The sequence below is a fragment of the Musca autumnalis genome, unplaced genomic scaffold (genome assembly GCF_047663935.1).
Source record: "Musca autumnalis isolate F117 unplaced genomic scaffold, ASM4766393v1 scaffold_1, whole genome shotgun sequence".
Lineage (NCBI taxonomy): Eukaryota > Metazoa > Arthropoda > Insecta > Diptera > Muscidae > Musca > Musca autumnalis.
Window position 1 is genome coordinate 108,939,721 of NW_027411644.1, and position 20,643 is coordinate 108,960,363.

At 40.0% G+C, this 20,643-nt stretch overlaps 1 protein-coding gene across 1 annotated transcript; it reads left to right on the forward strand.

Annotated features, from left to right (window-relative positions):
* Nucleotides 1-94: 94 nt before the first annotated feature.
* LOC141390753 (ficolin-2-like) lies at nt 95-17,153 on the forward strand. Its single transcript, XM_073963708.1, has 6 exons — nt 95-200; nt 263-360; nt 16,064-16,095; nt 16,162-16,207; nt 16,271-16,804; nt 16,860-17,153. The coding sequence occupies exons 1-6, from the start codon at nt 123-125 to the stop codon at nt 16,978-16,980; spliced, it is 909 nt and encodes a 302-aa protein (XP_073819809.1). The 5' UTR covers nt 95-122; the 3' UTR covers nt 16,981-17,153.
* The last annotated feature ends 3,490 nt before the right edge of the window (nt 17,154-20,643 follow it).

A 20,643-nucleotide genomic window follows, 5' to 3' on the forward strand; every position in this document is an offset into this window, starting at 1 on the left:
CGATTCGATGCATAATTTGACTAATTAATTGAATTGAATGCGCATTGCATTCGCTTGGCAAAACAAACTTTCGTCGTCACATAAAGTCGTGACAACTAAACAGTCATCGCGAGTCTATCAAAATGTTCGGACGTCTTAAAGTAATTCAATTTGTGTTCGTGATACTGCTCGCGTGTAAACTTTTCATTGGTAGCACGGAGGTAAAAACAGTGTCCTTTTGTGATCCATACAGGAAAAATAATGTTAAATGTCTTCCTTTTAGAATCCGGCCGCTAGTGTTCCTGACGATGTAGCAATGCGACAGAAAATTGTAACGGATTTGGGTGAAATGAAAAGTGTATTGGAGAAAATGTATAGAAGGTAAATTCGTGGTGATTTGAGTAATGTATATTTTTTAATGAAACTTCTAGCAAGATGATGTGAGACATAGAAAATACTAAGTTACTTTAGACATCGATGGCCAATTTTAGGAACAATGTTCACTTTTAGACAATTTATTAGAAAAAACTTTATTAAGGAATTTAAGGACTTTAGTTTTTATAATTTGCAGCTACTAGTATTCAGAAATGGGCTGAAGTAGAGCTGAGAGTTGATTAACATGAAAAAGTCCTGAAATTATCTGGGCTTCTCTTTCATCTTATGTAGACACTGATATCCCTGTGACGACTACCGCAAATGTTTTAAGGGCTATTTAGGAACTCTATTTAGAGAATTTGTAGATTATGCGCTGGTGGGTGTACCTGCAAAGATCTTTCGACTTCTTCCACTGAGTGTAGACCACAATGTTTTGAAGCTGTACTCCAGGGCCTATAACCAATATTAGACCGCTTATCATCATTAGTTGTGGCATTCGGTCCTCGGAAACCACCAGATGGGTATGGCGCTGGCTGAGCAGAATTATAGCTCTGCGCTGAGGACGCCCCTACCAAGGTGTCGCCAGACACCTTGTTCACCTTGTCTGACAAATGACGTCAACTGGCAACCCGCCGTTTTTCAGACCATCTCCCCATAATTGTCTCCATCAGCAGACCGCCCGATCTGCCCAATTCTTTTGGTGTTCGAGTAGCAGAAAGGACGGTGAGCATAAGCGGAACAAGTGGTTGAATCATCTGAAGAGTTGCAACATTAGAGCCGCAATAAGTGAAAGGACGGTGAGCATAAGCGGAACAAGTGGTTAAATCATCTGAAGAGTTGCAACATTAGAGCCGCAATAAGTGAATTGTGGGCAATGGTTAAGCCACTCTCGAACCATGGAAAGAACGAAGATAGGACCTCAGTCACGTTTGACGACGTTGCGCTGACTGTTCCGAAGAGGTGCGCAAGTTATTTCAATCAAACAGATCGTCGTGAACCCCAGGCGTCACAGGGCGAGGAGAAGAGTATTTCGTCGCATTAGATCTCTTCCTGCCGAGAATGAACCACCAAAATTTAGAAACGCAAAATCATTCAAAGCGTTGGCGCCTGATGGAATCTTCATGGTAAGGCAGAAACAGCTGGATGTGTCGGGAGTCGAGTATCTTATTAAAGTTCTCAACCTGTCACTAGCATCCCTCATCATTTCCGAAGTCTGGAAAATGGGCTTGGTGGTCCCACTGATGAAGCCAGGCAAGGAAGTCTGCAAAGTTGAATCGTAAAGAACCTTGAGGCTTAATCCTCCCCAGCGTCACAAACAGCTATCCAGTTGCCGATTATCAACATGGATTCCGTGCTATAGAACAGCGATGGTGGCGCTCGACTTATCAAAAGCCTTTCATAATGTCAAGCATTCCACGCTGTTTGAGGACATCGAGCAGAAAGTCTGAAACGTTGGATAATCAATTATATGTGTAGTTGCCAGTTGTATATGGAATTAAGGAACGAGAAGTCCAAGCCCTGTAGAGTGAAAGAGGGAGTGATATCTCCAGAAATGTTTAACCTCTACGTCTCCTATATTCCAACTAGAGTTGTTCATATCTAGTTCGTTTGAACAACCTAGTTCACTATATAGTTCAGTGGACACCGGCCGTTTTTATGAACGAACTGCGTATGAGTTATATTATATCTTTGTTTTTATGAAATAACTCATACGCAACGAACTATTTCACTGGATTTAACAACTCTAATTCCAACCCCTCCAGATGGAATTGAGATAGTAACGTATGCGGATAATTGCACGGTCTTGGCATCGGGTACCTTCCCTGATGTCGTTCGTGAAATGTTGAACTTCTAGTTGACTGATCTTATCACCTTTTTCCACGCGAGGAATATGCAAATATCCGCCACTAAATCTAATGCCACTCTATTCTAAATCTACTGCCACTAATGTCATGGCCGATGGTCGCAGAAGTCTCACCACAAACTACCCCAAGATTCTAGGGGTCACATTCGAGAGCATGTTCACGTCGTCTACAGCTATCTGCGACAAGCTGAGATATAGGGAAAATGTCCTCAAGTCCCTAGCTGGCAGCACCCCAAGTGCAGGTATAGAAACCTTGTTAACCACATATAACGCGATAATTCGGTCCGTGCTAAGCGTGATAGTAAAATATACAAACCTACCAGAATGCCGCCCTGAGAATTGTAGCAGGGTGCCTTCTTATGTCTTCAATGGACCATTTGCATGAGGAGACAAAAATTATTCCGGTACAACATCACAATGACGTGCTTTTGTTGCAGTACTTGGTAGGCTGTTACCGTGAGAGCCATCCTAATCACCATATGGTGGATAGGACCCCAAGCATGTCAGGAGGGATCTTCATTATCTAAAAAGAAGGTCCATCCTATACAGATAGAGTCGCAGATGCCATAAACATTTATCGTATCACAAGTGAGGAGCGCCAGTTGCCACAACAAACCAGAGTAGTTTTGGCTCAACTACGCTCGGGATAATGCAGCCGTCTAAATTCCTATAGGGCAAAGATCGGTGACACCATGCAAAACATCTGCCTAGTATGTGGCTCAGGCCTGCACGACACACTGCATCTTTTCTACTGTCCTGCTAAACCCACTGAACTAACTTCAGTAGCTTTGTGGTTACAACCCAACTAAGCAACCACATTCCTACAACTGCAGATAGACCCTGAGTTAAATTAAGCAGTGAAATGCACTTACAAACATATCATATGATGTTACAAAAACCATACCTATTGTTGTTATTGTAAAAACGCAAACACATATGTTCGTTCGTATATCTTTTTCTGTTATCTGGTTCGGGTTCGTCTGTGTCCAGATTCAAAAATTCTTCAATTGGACTGGCTGCTTTCATAACGAATCAGAAGACATGTGAGTGGATTTAGCTGGTCAGTTCAACAAATGCAAGGTGTCGTGCGGTCCCAATCGGAATGCAGTTCATGTGTTGGATATTGTGCTATCAATTCGGGACTAATATCAATTGAGGTTGCTGCAACGTCCGAATTTTTTGAGCTAAAACCACATGTGTTTGCCTTGGCAGCTAGCGTTCCATTGCTGCTATGGATGGGGTGCTTTCCAATTGCGGCATTCACACCGCGCAACTACAACTGTGTGAATTCTATCCAAGTTTGCCTGATAGGCTAGTGGATTAACAGGTTCTTGCCACGTGCTTCGGTAGGGAAAGCCTGTCCATTAGATTGTGGTGGAGATGCTCACGGCGATAACGACCAATCACCATCATGATGGTGGTCCACTGATACCATGCAGTCCATGTGGTATTTTGGCAGGTTTGAATATTGTTAAAAACCGTAACGTAACCATTTGCTTACCACACTGGAGCTCCAAACCGACCTATTGCTGTGGAAGTGGTCAAAAAGATTTATTTGTCAGCACCCTAAGTGCTCCTCAGGGCCCTATGCTCCTCAAGGAGTTGAACGGAAAAGAAGAAGAAGACCCTAAGTGTTTATTACCCACGAGTTGAGGACTTTGATCCCACTTCAGATCTTGTCACTAATACCTGTAGCTTGCGCCGACGACTTTAGCATGCTTTCGAACGCTACACCCAATATCATGGGGTAGTTAATGGTCGGAATCAGGAGTTAATGGTCGGAATCAGTTCAGAGCGAGCCCCATTTAAGCCAGTGTGGCAGTAGATTTAAAGGCGGATATTTTCATATTCCTCAGATGAAAGAACTGCACTAACTCAGCTATGTAGACATATGTCTTCGATGACATACATATGTCAACGACAATAGGATCCGATGCCAATTATCCGCATACTAGACGATATCTATAACGTCTGAAGGGTGGGAAATTCCAGAAAAGCGGATATTAAACAGTTCCGGAGATAACACCCTCTCTCTATTTCACTCTACCGGCCTAGGACTTGTCGTAGTGCCCCTAGAATCATTGCATCATTGCTCCTGGCGACAATAGGGGGATCGGCCATTACGATTCACCCTGGCTGATATTCTGGCGACAATAGGGAGATCGGCCATTACGATTCACCCTGGCTGACATCCTGGCGACAATAGGGAGATCGGCCATTACGATTCACCCTGGCTGACATCCTTACCACCCTGCCAACTTTTCAGGATTCTTGTACGGTATGGGTGGCTATATTGAGGACAATGGCTAAATACATAACCTCGGGTTTGTCCAGTTGCTTAAGCATTACCATCGAGATTCCCTGTTGGCCCAACGCTGATTATGATTTCGCGTTTCGGATGACATTTTCCTTACACCCTGTCAACTTTTCAGGCTTCTTGTACAGTATGGGTGGCTATATTGAGGACAATGGTCAAATACTTAACCTCGGGTTTATCCAGTTGCTTAAGCATTACCATCGAGATTCCCTGTTGGCCCAACGCTGATTATGATTTCGCGTTTCGGATGACATTTTCCTTACACCCTGTCAACTTTTCAGGCTTCTTGTACAGTATGGGTGGCTATATTGAGGACAATGGTCAAATACTTAACCTCGGGTTTATCCAGTTGCTTAAGCATTACCATCGAGATTCCCTGTTGGCCCAACCCCGTTTATGATTTCACGTTTTGGATGACATTTTCAACTTGGCTCATAGAGAAGTGTGGAGGTACGTAATGCCTCGGTTGAGTGGGATCTTATACGGAGTTGTTTTCGCCCTTTCACTCTCGGGTGCTCTATAAATTGCTGGTTAAAATAACACGGGCAACTATTCGGATCTGTCACTCCCTTGAAAGAACAGCCATCTTCCATCTTTCCCGGATTTGAGAGTGATTTAATCGTTGCCCGCAATTTACGCAATCCTGTGCCAATGTTGCATTGCTTCAGGTGGTCTAATTACTTTTTCCGCTTATGTTCGTCAACTAGGCTGTTGACTTCAAGAGTAAGCTCTTTATCTCTTGGGTCTTTAGGTTCGTACGACGAAGCTCATCAAGCTCATTTGCTAGTCCCGTCGCCTCTGCTGGGATGTTTGGTCTTATTTATGGTATTCAACCAACAGGTATGTAGCAAGGAGCTCCGGAAAATTCACTCAGCTAGCCGAGGATCTGAGGAAGCTGGAATATCCTTGAAGCGACGAGTGATAAATTCTCTGAACCCTTACCAATCAGCTTTTCTATGGATCAGAAATGTACGCCAGTCAGAGGTTACGAAAACGGGCGCTCAATTAACGGAGACGATGACAGGAAGGTGGTCTGAACCAAGCGAAATAAGCAATTTTACCTCGGCAATCGGTACCCCATGTCCCAATGTACGGTTAACCTGGTGAGCTCATGCGAGATAGGTTAATATTAGATGGACTGGTGTTTTAAAAATCACAATGTTGCAAGTTATAGGTGACTGCGTACTTTGTTTCCTGGATCGATGAAACAAAGTACGCAGAAGTCTACAATTTCGCTGACATGGGTGTAAGATGCTGTTGGTAAGACATTGTGTATTGTATTCCGACGACGCTGTGAGATGTTTTGGCGCAGCAGGCAGCAATATAACTTCTGTCTCAGTAGACCAAAGCAGTTTCGGAAAAACACCCATTACAACTCACTGACGTTTACATATGCTGGATGCAAACGAAACCGACCCACAGTCTGGGGTTCTATTCTAACACGGAACAAAAGAGCTTGGAGCAGGCATTCTGGGATATATTGCCGTTCCCATGATGAAAAAATACATAAACATATAATTGTTGAAGTGACGGTCCGTGGTTGCAGATTCCTTCAAGTCAATCCGGTGCATAAAACCGACCTATGTTCTCCATCTCATTCAATAGTTCCTGCGTGGCCTTGTTTGGTGGGACGGGCTCATCGTACGGCATGTACATGGATGTTAATGTTGAGTTCTCCTTCCATCCGTCCTGTGGTGAGATCAGAGGTTAGGAACACTTACCTTATTTTTAAATAAATTAGATTCCTTGACTCTTGCAAGTCGACATCTGTGGTCGGGATGGTTTCCAGGAGTTCAGCAGTAGCAGTGTTGCAATGAACCAGAACAGCAGGATTATCATCCCCATATGGGTCTCGACAGGCGTCACTCCTGCAGTTAAAATGGAAATTTCGCTGATAGGAAGCTTCCAAGTAGCAAGATGAGGATAGTTACTTTCAAACTTTCTCACAAACTTGTGGTGTGTTCTTATCAGCTGAAATTCCTGTTCAGTGCTGGTTTTGGATCCGTTTTTTTTATGTATCGATTGCAGTATGATCCATTACTTCTTTTGCTTTGGCATTTTCAGATGATTCTCCCTTCTCCCAACTTCCTCCTCCAATGCTTTCTACCAAAGAAGTAATGGTTTCTCGGGTTAATCTGACGTAAATAAGTCGGGTCTAATGAAACAGGTCGCTTCAACATCCTTTCCGACGATTTGAGGTGAATTATCTTGACCGGAGATGAAGATATGGATTACTGTTGTGTCTATAGCTTTATCCCAAATGTCATCCGTGATGCTATTTTCCCCGAAACTTTTTGGGGACTTTCTCATCGATGAAGTTGAGGAGAACCTGATCTGTGAGTTTATGTCGTTGTGAATATTTGTAATAGTCAGGGTGTGTGATGCAAAGTAACAAAGCATCCAGTTGTGTATCCATGAGATATTGATTTTGTGGAGGGACTGAGGTCGTACTGGCCATAGGCTTCTCCTCCACGGAAAGGACTTGACAAATAAGTCTGCTGCTCATTGAGGCACCCAGGTATCAACTAGGCTCCCGGCGCTTTCGGCGTTTGGAGATCTCTTTTTAGGTTGGAGATATTTTTGCAGGAGAAGATCGCTAACGCGATAGCCTTTGCTTCGTTTGTAATTTTCCTCATTTTTATACTCTCCACATAGTATGGAGGGTATATTAAGTTTTGTAGCAGGTTTTGGTGTGATTATTTTAAAATAGTTTCGTTGTCCAATATTCCAAATAAAACACCAAGATTTCTACATAAACGTTATAATATTAATTTATTGATAAAATATCTTACATGGTTTTGACAATAATTCCATATGCCTCAAACATGAATACAAGGGACTGCCATCGCTTTCGCCAAGTATTCTATGTTATTAGCTTTGGAAGAAAAAGTCAACCGGCCACACTATCGTGTTTCCAAGAAGACTTAGTTCTTACCGTATGGATTGTCTATAAGAGAATCAAGGTTCTTCGTATGAACGCATCGTCCTTTTATAGCGATCCAAACAAAGCTTTAAACTAATAATCTCTCAATACATTACATTAATACTCAATATTGTAATAATCAAAACGAAAGCTCTTTACGTTAACACAATAAAGAAAAAAGAGACAACAAACAAAAGCTCAAGCATAACACTCAATCAGTGATCGAACAAAACTCAATAACTGTTACATTGTAACTCTTCGTTTGGTTAACCACTCAATGTGTTTCGAATTTACTTTACAAGCATTAGAAATATCGTTGCTGCAGGTGTTCATAAAACTAAACAAAACAATGCACAGTGAATCAAAACGTTGTAGCAAGCATTAACGATAGTTTAACAATGAAACAATAATGATCATAATTGAGCTTATGATAATTAACGAAATGACAGTTAAGAAATAATGATAATTTGAATAAAATAATATAACGTCTTGCTACAATCTCCCCCTTTGGAGTGCGGCTTCGGCCCGAAAGCACGACAACATGTTTAGGACTTCCTTGGTCTTCCTCTCTTACGGATGGGATGCACAGGTTTTGGAATAATGTCGCTGTTGTCATCAGTGTAAAGCGTTAAAGCGGACGCATGGTATGTTCCCAGTGGAGTGTTAATATTTTCAGGAGAAGCTACTTCATAGGACGTCGAACCAATCTTCTTCGTTATAATATAGGGACCATCTCTTTTTGGAACAAACTTGGAAGTAACACCTTTTGACGCTTGGCTTAGGACGTGTGTGGTAACCATTACAGTGGCTCCAACATTAAAATTCGGCTGCGACCTCCTGTGGGAGTCATATAAATTCTTGTTTGCATCTTGTCTTCCTTGTTCACACTCCTTTGAATCCTTAAGAATGCTTGATAGATTTCTTAAATATGTCGAGATTTGGGGAACAAAGTTTTCTCTCTCAACTATTGACCTCAAGTCGTTCTGGACATCATCTAATGTCCTCAATTCTCTCCCAAAAGTCAGAAATGCGGCAGAATAACCCGTAGATTGACATTTGGCTGTATTCATGGCAAATCTAATGGCACTGATGTGGGTGGACCAAGTGTTGTGATGACCTTGTACAAGAATAGCCAGTTGCGCTTTCATGTCACGATTCTTGCGCTCAACTGGGTTGGCTTGTGGGTGGTACACAGGCGTAAATTGTTGTTGTATGTTCAAACAAAAGGTAACTTGTTGCATTATGGCAGAAATAAACTGAACTCCATTGTCAGTTTTTAGTCGTCGTGGAATTCCATAACGAAGAAACACCTCTTCAATGAGAACTTTTGCGCATACTTCGGCAGTAGCTTCTTTAAGGGCAAACAGCTCAATCCAGCGTGAAGCAACATCTTCTGCGATAAGTATCCATTGACAACCATCAGCAGTTGCAGGCAGTGGACCAAAGAGATCTACGGCTAATACCTCAAAACGTTGATGAGAGCTTGTTGTCTTCATAAGTCCAACTGGCTTCATGTTGGTTGCCTTAAATCGTTGACATTCTATGCATGACTTGACATATTTGGTTATTTCTGCTCTCATGCCAGGCCAGAAATATCTTTTGGAAATTCTTTGAATGGTTCTCTCCACACCATAATGTCCAGCAGTACTATCATCGTGATACGTTTTTAAAATTTGGGCTCGCTCGTGCTCTGGAACCACAAGCTGTGCCTCATCGGTTTCATCGTCATTGTAACGATATAGAACACCTTCATTCATAATATAACCGCGATTAGTCCAATGACTCAAATCTTCATCTTCGGATTCCAAGGAAATGATAATGCGTTTTATGGATTCATCTTTCATCTGCTCTGTTCGTACTTCCTCAGGAGTTCTAGTGGGAAAATCAATTTGAAACGATAGAAGAGGAGCAGTATTTGATCCATCATCAAAACCACTTGGACGAGACAACATGTCAGCAACAGAATTAGATCTTCCTGGGGTGTATTCCACTCGAAAGTTGTACTGTTGTATCTGCAATGCCCATCTTGCTATACGACCTACGGGACACTTGACAGTTAACAACCATTTCAAGGGTTGATGGTCAGTCATAAGGATTATCTCTGCTCCTTCAATATATCCTCTGAATTTGGAACATGCCCACACAATTGCAAGAGCTTCTCTCTCCGTAGTAGAGTAATTTCTTTCAGCATTAGAGAGCAACCTGCATATATACTCTATGGGGTGTTCATCACCTTCCTCCCCCTGGATCAAAACTGCTCCGAGTGCAAAAGAACTTGCATCTGTTTTCATTATGAACGGCAAATCATCTCGAGCTTGTTTTAGTATTGGTGGGGATATTAGCTTTTGCTTCAATTCATTGTAAGCTACTTTCTGGCGATCTCCCCAAATCCAAGTTGCAGTTTTCTTTGTCAAATCTGTAAGGGGTTTTGCAATTTGGGCATAATTATCGATAAACTTTCGATACCATGAGCAAGTCTGTATGAAAGATATCAGCTCTTTCACATTTTTGGGTTCCCTTTTTCCTGAAATTGCCTCTGTTTTCGCAGGATCTACAGCTATACCATCTGGGGTTAAAATATGTCCCAGATATTTTACTTCTCTGCAACAAAAACGACATTTTGAATTGTTGACACGTAATTTATAATGTCCTAGACGGGAAAACACCAACTTCAAATCTCGCAAATGGTCTTTAAAACTTCCTGAACATATAATCAGATCATCCAAATAGGCAAATAAAAGCATGTCATTCAAGCCAGATTTAAAACGGTCTATAAGGCGTTGAAATGTTGCAGGAGCATTTCGAAGTCCGAATGGCATTCTTGTAAAACGAAATAATCCGAATGGGGTAATAAAACATGTTTTATCGCGATCTTTTTCAGCAACAGCCACTTGGTAATATCCACTCTGAAGGTCAAGTGTGGTCATAAATTTTGTACTTTTAGCAGCTTGGAGTAGGTCATCCATCCTGGGCAAAGGATAACGATCGGGCTCAGTAAAACTATTCAACTTTCGGTAGTCCACACACACGCGTATGCCTCCATCTCGTTTCGGAACCATTACAACAGGTGATGCCCAAGCAGATTCACATTCTTCGACTATACCAAGCTCTAGCATTTGATCAACTTCTGTCCTCAATTCCTTAGTCTTCACGAAGGATAGTCGATAAGCAGGTGAAAATATTGGGGATTTATTCCCTGTATTAATTGTGTGTTCCATAAATGGTGTTGGTTCACCAATTTCTCCAAAAATTTCCCAATGACTTTGTAGAAGCTTATCCAATTCTGACTTTTCCTCAATGGCCAGACAAACTCCGTCCGAAGGCTTCAAAATCTTATAGTCCACCATAAATAAGGGAGTAAAAACTGAGTCTAGATACTCTTCGTCTTGTGATTTAACACCAAAAAGTTCCGATTTCTTACTACGCTCTGGAGTATCCTGCTCATGCAGAGGTAGAGAATCTTTAAAGATAGCTTGAATTGAGTGAGGGGAATAATCGTTTCCCGTCACTTCTGGACCAAAACTCTCAAATTCAGACATGTAGACTTCACGGTGGTACTTTTTCTCCACATGTACTTCGTCTGCACGTTTTCTTTTGACAGCTTCTGATGTTGCTGCGGATGCCACTTTTGGGATTGACTTTGTAATCCGACCAACCACTTTAACAGTTTCGAGTAGATTCAGATCTAATGGCAAACAATCCGGAAATTCAAAATGACTATTTGGATCGTCCTCAAAATACCAATATCCTTGACCCATATTCATAACAATAGCCGCTTGTTCTAGAAAATCTGCTCCCAATAGTGTTCGATTATTTGGGGCGTTTGGCAAAATGACGAACTGAATATTTAATGATCTGCCTCCAATAAATATTTTGCAAATAGTGGACAAACATTCCTGCACCGATCTGCTTCCATCTGCTAAGGATATTTCCATTCTGACCTTGTTATAAATGCAGCCATGAAAATCCATAACCTTTTTCAGGTTAGCACTAGCGATACTGGTACGAGCTCCTGTGTCCATATATGCTTGTCCTGGTACACCAAACATCTGTATGTTAGCTAATGGAATTTCTCTTCCAACTAACCGCATCGACATATTGTTAAAACCGACATGTCCTTCCGCATGTCCTTTATTTTTCTTTCCACTGCAATTTGGACAATTTGCGCGAACAAATCCAGGGGCATTACAACCATAGCATGCTAATTTCGGCTTTTCCGTACTGGTTTGAGCAATGTAATTAGCTTGTTGCCTAGCCTCAGATTCAACTTTCTCCTTCTTAAAACAATTGTCTCTTGTATGACCCTTTTTGCGACAATACGTGCATCGAACTGGACCACCTGCACCTATATTCTCGGTGTTCACAGCTTTTCCACGCTCACTTAAGGAATCTTCTGCCTCTCGTGCATCTTTGAGCAATTCGTCGAAATTTGAAACCTTATGCCGAAGAACTCGATCACGAATATGGACATGAAGCATTCCATACAGGATGTCGATTTGGTCACTTTCCAAGACTGTTCTTAGAAGTTTAGCAAATAATGCCCTCTTCTTTCTAATAAAAACATCCGTGGCTTCATTTTTCTGCTGCTTTCCCTCAAAAATCTCAGCATATATACGCCAAGCAGGCTTCGCTGGACAAAAGGAATCACGAAGCATTTTTATCACATCATCAAACTTCTTTGCTTTTGATTTAACGCCACTCCACCACTCAGAAGCGTCACCCAACAACAACATCGGCATGCTATTGATAGCATCAACATCACCAATATTCTCCACCGTTTTAAACGTGGTTATCGCCGAGATGAACTCCTCCAGCTTAGTCGGATCCTTTTCTCCATTATAACGTGCCGTACAATGACTAAAGGTGCCAACTTTAACATTAGCCGCAGCTACAGCCTTCACCAACTTCTCAAACTGCTCGGTTGTTAACGATGTACTAGTCATTGTTTGTAATCGTGGGCTTCTTCTTGGAGTTTCAGGAATTTCCATACAATTTTCAAAACAGGTAAAACACGTTGGGCGCCAATTATGTAGCAGGTTTTGGTGTGATTATTTTAAAATAGTTTCGTTGTCCAATATTCCAAATAAAACACCAAGATTTCTACATAAACGTTATAATATTAATTTATTGATAAAATATCTTACATGGTTTTGACAATAATTCCATATGCCTCAAACATGAATACAAGGGACTGCCATCGCTTTCGCCAAGTATTCTATGTTATTAGCTTTGGAAGAAAAAGTCAACCGGCCACACTATCGTGTTTCCAAGAAGACTTAGTTCTTACCGTATGGATTGTCTATAAGAGAATCAAGGTTCTTCGTATGAACGCATCGTCCTTTTATAGCGATCCAAACAAAGCTTTAAACTAATAATCTCTCAATACATTACATTAATACTCAATATTGTAATAATCAAAACGAAAGCTCTTTACGTTAACACAATAAAGAAAAAAGAGACAACAAACAAAAGCTCAAGCATAACACTCAATCAGTGATCGAACAAAACTCAATAACTGTTACATTGTAACTCTTCGTTTGGTTAACCACTCAATGTGTTTCGAATTTACTTTACAAGCATTAGAAATATCGTTGCTGCAGGTGTTCATAAAACTAAACAAAACAATGCACAGTGAATCAAAACGTTGTAGCAAGCATTAACGATAGTTTAACAATGAAACAATAATGATCATAATTGAGCTTATGATAATTAACGAAATGACAGTTAAGAAATAATGATAATTTGAATAAAATAATATAACGTCTTGCTACAGTTTGTTTTTCTGTTTGTAACACATCGAACTAATCATTTGCGACCGTATAAAGTTCTTGATCAGGATAAAATTCTAAGACGATCTAGCCATCTGTCCGTCTGTCCGTCCGTCTGTCCGTCCGTCTGTTGTAATTACTCGAGCGTCTGCAATAATTGAGATAGAATGCTAAAAATTTTCACACGAGTGTATTTTTTTCCATAGGCAGGAAAGAAGATGGGCTATATACGTCCACGTAATGGTATATAACGGTACCACCGGATTTAAGCATTTTGAGGATTTGAGCTACATTTTTTGACCGAATTAGCTGAAATTTGACATTTAAGGTTCCAAATGTCCAAAAAAACTTCTCCACTAAAAATTATCAAGATAGGCCCACGTTTTGGTATAGCCCCCATATAACGGTACCTCCCTATTTTCGGAATTTTGAAGCTTTTAGCTCCAATTTTTAATAGAACTAGCTGTAATTTGAAATTTAAGGTTCTCTGTAGTCACGAAACTTCTCCACTAAAAATTATCAAGATAGGCCCACGTTTTAGTATAACCCCATATAACGGTACCTACCGATTTTCGATTTTTTAAGTGTTTTAGCTAAAATTTTTAACCGAACTAGCTGTAATTTGACATTTGAGGTTTTCTGTTGTCACGAAACCTCCCCACCAACAATTGTCAATATAGGTCAATGTTGTGATATAGTCCCCATATAACGGTACCTCCCGATTTTCGGTATTTTGAAGATTTTAGCTACAAAGTGTAACCAAACTAGCTGTAATTTGACAATTAAGGTTCTTAGTGGCTCCATCACTTCTCAACAAAAAATTGCCAACATAGGTCCATGTTTTGGTATAGCCCCCATATAATGGTGCCTCCCTATTTTTGGCATTTTAAGTGTTTGACATTTGAGGTTTTCTGTTGTCACGAAACTTCACCACCAACAATCGTCAATATAGGTCAATGTTTTGATATAGCCCCCATATAACGGTCCTTCCGATTTTCGGTATTTTGAGGATATTAGCTACAATGTTTAACCAAACTAGCTGTAATTTCACAATTAAGGTTCTTAGTGGCTCCAGCACTTCTCAACAAAAAATTGCCAACATAGATCCATGTTTTGGTAAAGCCCCCATATAACGGTATCTCCCTATTTTCGGCATTTTGAAGGTTTATCTCCAATTTTTAATCGAACTAGCTGTAATTTGAAATTTAAGGTTCTCTGTAGTCACGAAACTTCTCCATCAAAAATCGTCAACATAGGACCATGTTTTGATATAGCCCCCATATAACAGTACCTCCCGATTTTCGGTATTTTAAGTGTATTAGCTAAAATTTTTAACCGAACTAGCTGTAATTTGACATTTGAGGTTTTCTGTTGTCACGAAACTTCCCCACTAACAATTGTGAATATAGGTCAATGTTTTGATATAGCCCCCATATAACGGTACCTCCCGATTTTCGGTATTTTGAGGATATTAGATACAATTTGTAACCAAACTTACTGTAATTTGACATTTGGGGTTCTTAGTGGCGCCACAGCACTTCTCCACAAAAATTTAAATAGGTCCATGTTTTGGTATAAGCCCCTTTAAAGCGTACCTCCCGATTTTCGGTATATTAAGTATTTTAGCTAAAATTTTTAACCGAACTAGCTTTAATTTGACATTTAGGGTTTTTTGTTGTCACGAAACTCCTCCACCATAAATCGTCAACATAGGTCCATGTTTTGTTATAGCCTTAATATAACGGTACCCCCGATTTTCGTTATTTTGAGGATTTTAGCTACAATTTTTAATCGAACTAGCTGTAATTTAACACTTGAGGTTTCCAGTGCTCACGAAACTTCTCCACCGAAAATCGTCAACATAGTTCCATATTTTGTTATAACCATCATATAATGATACTCCCGATTTTCGGTACATTGAGGATTTTAGCAAAAAATTTTAATCGAACTAGCTGTAATTTGACATTTGAGGTTCTCAGTTGTGCCTCCGGATTTTCGGTATTTTGAGGGTCTTAGCAACACAGTTTGACGTAACTAAAGTTTTTCACCAAAAATTGTCAAGATAGGTACACAATTTGATATAGAACCGATTAGATAATTTAGGTATTTGGGGTATCTGTGGCCGAAAAAATTTTGCACCTAAAAATTGTGAGCAGTAATGGATACTAATTATTCCATTTTTGTTAAGAATATTTGATGGTGAAGGGTATAAAAAGTTTGGCGGGACCGAGCTTAACACCGTCCTTACTTTGTTTAGATATCTCGGTATCACGCTTAAGTGTTCCATACGCCACTTTTGACTTTTTGAGATATAGGTGAAGCTCTTTCTGAATTTGTGGTCGGCTTTTTCCTATCTGCTCTAGTTTCGGCCCGAAGGCTTAAGTTCTTTTCAGGTATGCAATTAATATTTTAATGACAACAAATTTAAAAACACATACCAAAAATCAGAACTTTATTTTTCGATTTAGAAGGTTTGAAATTATTGAGGCAAAAATGGGAACAGTTTTTTGTCACTTTGTTCCATGTGATTTACAATATTTTGCATTTATGTCATAAGTGTGGATATGGAACAAATCGAAAAAAAATCTATTTTTAAAAAATTCTCTATAACTTTTATATTCTATCAGATATTCGTCTAACTTTTGGGAAATATGTTCCATATACCAATACTAATAAATCTAGTCAAAGATAGACATATTTTCTTCAGTCAGTTCCACGCAGTTGTAACGCAAAACATTAAAATGCGATTATCTCAATACGGGAAAATGGCGTATGGAATACTTAAGCTTGATACCGACGATATGTTTTTGATACGAAGTGATTTTGTATTTTTACAGGTTCGAAGATGTTAATGTTGGACCCAATAACGGTAAATATACTGAGACAACAGTCAATTCTGAAAATTATACAATTTTAATTTTAATATTTCCCACAGAAACTGCAATTTTTGACATACGCGTTGATGCCATACCTGAGCATTGGTAAGTTCAGGACAATCTTGTTTTTTTTCAAAATGATTTTAAAACCTCACCCCTAATCTCTAGTCAAAAGAAAGAACTTCCCATTAACTGTGATGAGGCTACAGCATGCATTAAACGCAATGGCATCTATAAGATTTTGGTTAAGGAGTTCAGCAGTGAACCCTTCTTGGTGGAATGTGATGCAAAGACCCTCAACGGTGGTTGGATACTAATACAACGACGTCATGATGGTTCGGAAAACTTCTATCGTGATTGGATCTATTATAAGGAAGGTTTTGGCACCCTACAAGGAGAATTCTTTATAGGCTTGGATAAGCTGCATGCCCTAACCAACTATTTGGGACCACAGGAACTGTTGGTTGTTATCGAGGAGGAGGGTGTTTATAAATATGCCCGTTATAATTCATTTGCCATTGGCGATGAGGAGAAGTATTATATTTTGAAATCGTTGGGAAAATATTCAGGCACAGCTGGAGATTCGTTAAAAAGTCACATCAATATGGAATTTACAACGCGTGATCGTGACCTCGATAAAGATGTTAGTAATTGTGCTCAACGTTACACCGGTGCCTGGTGGTATAATAAATGTCATCAGAGGTGGGGTTGGGAAAATGAGGAGTAGATTTGAAGACTAAAGTTTTTTTTTTTTTAGCAACTTGAATGGAAAATATGGTGATCACACATTTGGCAAGGGCATCAATTGGCAAACCTATAGACCCTCCAATCATTCCATAACCAATGTTAAAATGCTGATCAGACGCCGCCGTGAATAAGGCAGACAGCGATATGTATGGACGTTTTCTTTTTTGATATTCAATGCAGTTCACGGTTAATATTGAAATAATTTGTATCTGGGCTTGGCAATAGCTGTGTAGTGAGTTTGTATATACTATGTACCTAGAAGCTAAATAAATTTATCAAGATATATGTATGTACGCAGCAAAAATAACTTTTGTGTTTTACTGAGAGAATTGTCGGGTCACCTAGGGGATGATAGTAACAAAATAATTGACCTTATTGGCCTTAAGATGGCAAAGTACAAGATTCAAGTTGGCCCCTCTTTCATATAAAGTGGATACATATGAACTTCCACGTAGTGTCATTTGGGGAGCTATCTCTAATAATAGTTAGGAGTAGTGAGCGATCATGTTCCGCGCAAAACATTCGCACATAAAAACGAGGAATTCGTGATTATGAAAAAGATGATGTTGAAAACCACAGAAATTCCGCAGCTGGTGGCTCCTTACAGAGAACGTGCAGTTTATAAATTCATGGATGCACCGACACAGTTATGAGGCCCAAAAAAAGGGGAATAAGAGGGGAGTAAGATACAATATAAACTGCAGAATATGGATATGGGTGACATAGGGGATGAGAGATACCAAGGAACGGTCCTGACCGGCTTTAACATGATAAAACCTAGGATTTAATTAGCTTCCTCTTTCATCTCAAGTGGACACTGTTGTTGTAACAACGCAATTATGTTCATTTGTATATTTTATTTAGTTACCTGGTTTTGGTGCCTCTGTGTACAGACTCAAAAATTCTGCAACGTGGAGACAGGTGAGTGGTTTTAACTGAAAACAACTAAACATGAAGCGTGTCGTGATTTCCTAATCCACATGCTGGCCATATGTTGGGTATGGTGCCATAAATTCTGACCCAATATGAATTGTGGCGGCTGCATTGTCCGGATCTTAACGCTAAAACTATTCGTATTTTTTTCTGATAGGCTTGTTGATCTAGAGGTTCTCGCTTTTACCTTTGGATCCTGATGTGGCTGGGTGGGGAAACCTGTCCACTAGATCGTGGCGGGGGCTCATGTTGGTAACACCCAAGCAGGTATTGCATAGACAACATCTTGTTGTGCTGATGCACCGGTAAAATCTTCATCTCCTCATGAAGGTGGTTCACTGGCGTCACGACGAGGCATCCTATTGGATTCCTCACGGTGGCGTTCTGGTAGCTTTGAATATTATTCCATAGCGTAGCGCTAACATTTACATTCTACCCTGGTTCCGCATAGCTTACCACAGGCCGCCCTATTGCTATATAAGAGGTCAACAGGGGTTCTTTGCTGCCAGTCATTAACTTGAGAATCTTGTTCCTACTTCTGATCTTGTCGCAACGTTACATTCACGATCTTTGGATAGTAAGTGGTCGGATTTACCGTACCATCGACCAAAATTTCCAGGGGGAGGCCTCATTTCTACCGTTCAGGTGGTGGATTTAGCGGCGGATATTTTCATATTCCTCAGATAGAAGAACTGCACTAAGTCAGAGTTTATCATATCACATATGTATTTTAGCGACGATAAGACCCATCGCCAAGATCATAAAATCATCTTTATGTCGTCTGGAGGGTGTGGAATTTCAGAAAGATAGAATTAAACAACTCCGGAGACATCAGACCGACTTGGAAGGATCCTGTTTTAATATACGGGTCTACAACTTATTATTTCTGAATTCCATAAACGACTGGCGTCCACACTCATCGTTTATTATCCATCGTTTCAAACACGGCTGGAGGCAAGTCTTCTCTATGTCCTGGAACAGCTTGGTATGTTTAATGGTATCGAAGGCCTTTGATAAGTCAAAAGCCATCATGACTGTTCAGTCGCACTGTCTGTTTTGGTTCAGTCCTTGACATATATGTGTGAATATGGCGTGTAATGCTGTTGTGGAGCTGTGCACTCTCCGGAATCCATGTTGATGTTGGGCAACTTGGAAACAGCTTCTAGTCATGAAGAGGAGTAGTACCTCAAGAATCTTCGCTATAGGCGGCAGGAGGGAAATCGACCTGTACGATTCACCTCTGCATCCTTACCTGCTTCAGTAGCGGGACCACCCTGCCAACTTTCCAATCCGGGTTCCTCCAGTTACTTAAGCGTTATTATTGACAAGTGGGCCCAACGCTTTGGATGATTTCGCGTTTCGGATGACCTCTTGTACCTCTTCGGAGGGTTATCCTTGTACGGCGTAGCACACTCCTCTTCGTCTATCACTCTCGGGGTGCTCTATGAACTGCCGTTTTAAATAACACGCGCAGCTCTTTGGGCCAGTTACTGTCACGCCATTGAAAGTAACTGCCTATTCTATACTCCTTCTTTCCTGGATTCGAGAGTGATTTAACCGTTGCCCACAATTTGCTTAATCCTGTACCAATTATGAATTTCTTCAGGTGGTCTAGCCACTTTTTTGATAATGTTGTTGACATCAAGAGTAGTTAGTTCAACACTTCGGTTTTCAGGTGATGTAGACGCAGCTCATCATGTTAATTTGCTAGTCCAGTCGCCTCTATTGGGAAATTTGGTCTAATTTCGGAAAATTCTCTGTCCCGGGAAATTCTCTCAGCTATCTGAGGATTTTTTGGGAATTGGCAGCTCTCTTATGCGTTGATTGGTAAATTCGATGTTTCAACAAAGTATGAAGGTAAGAGGTTATGAAGTCGGGTGGTCTGTTAACTGTTTAAACCAGTGTCGCCTAAGATTTTCCATCAATGGTTTGGTATGTGTGTATGTATGGGTGAAGAAAACAACAACCACATGATGTTTAAACTCTAATTTTCTGAAATTCCACACCTCCAGACGGCATAGAGATCGTAATGTATGAGGATGATTGTACGATCTTGGCGTTGCACATTGGAGCAATGTATGTTAAAAGTTGATGAAAACTCCTAAAAAACTCATTTATAATCCGATTGATATAATATTTTGCACAAATCATATCTTTGGTCCAAAGACTATTTTTGTAGAAAATAATGAAAATCGGTCCAGATTTGGATATAGCTCTCATATATATTAGCATTTGAAAAAAAAAATACAAAATGTTTTTGCGAGTACATCTACGATTTGTAGTATGGAGGTTAAGGAAAAAATTTCTACACGGCTATGTGGTGGTATTTTTGATATTTGCAAAAAAGTGCAAAAAGTTATAACCCTAGTGCGCACTTGCTGTCTTACCGACATTTTACTTCAGAAAAACCCGTGATTTTTCCGAATGGCGCAAAAAAATATCAAAAGTTTTGATTTAGTCTGATAAATAAGAGCCCCGGCTTTAAGACAGATCAAAAATTAGCGTTGGCAAACGTTGCCAAAATATTTTGTTAATTTTTTTTAAATTATTTTCATAAATTATTCCAATTTAACTGCAGAAACAAATTTAAAGGTTTTCATGATTGCAGTTGTACAAATAACTTTTGTACATACTTTCGGCTTATGTCGAGGCGCTGGAAAGTCTTACAATTTCAAATAAACATTCAAATCGATTTTCCAGCGGCCTAACAAAATATTAGACATTTACGGCATATGTTTCCATTGTTTTTATCAATTGTAGAAATTTATTTAGGAAGCATATGGTAAACAGAATGTTGGGCTTGCCTCTTACATATCGACACCTCCAAATAATAGTATGCTAAGTCTAAAAAGTGAGTTTTG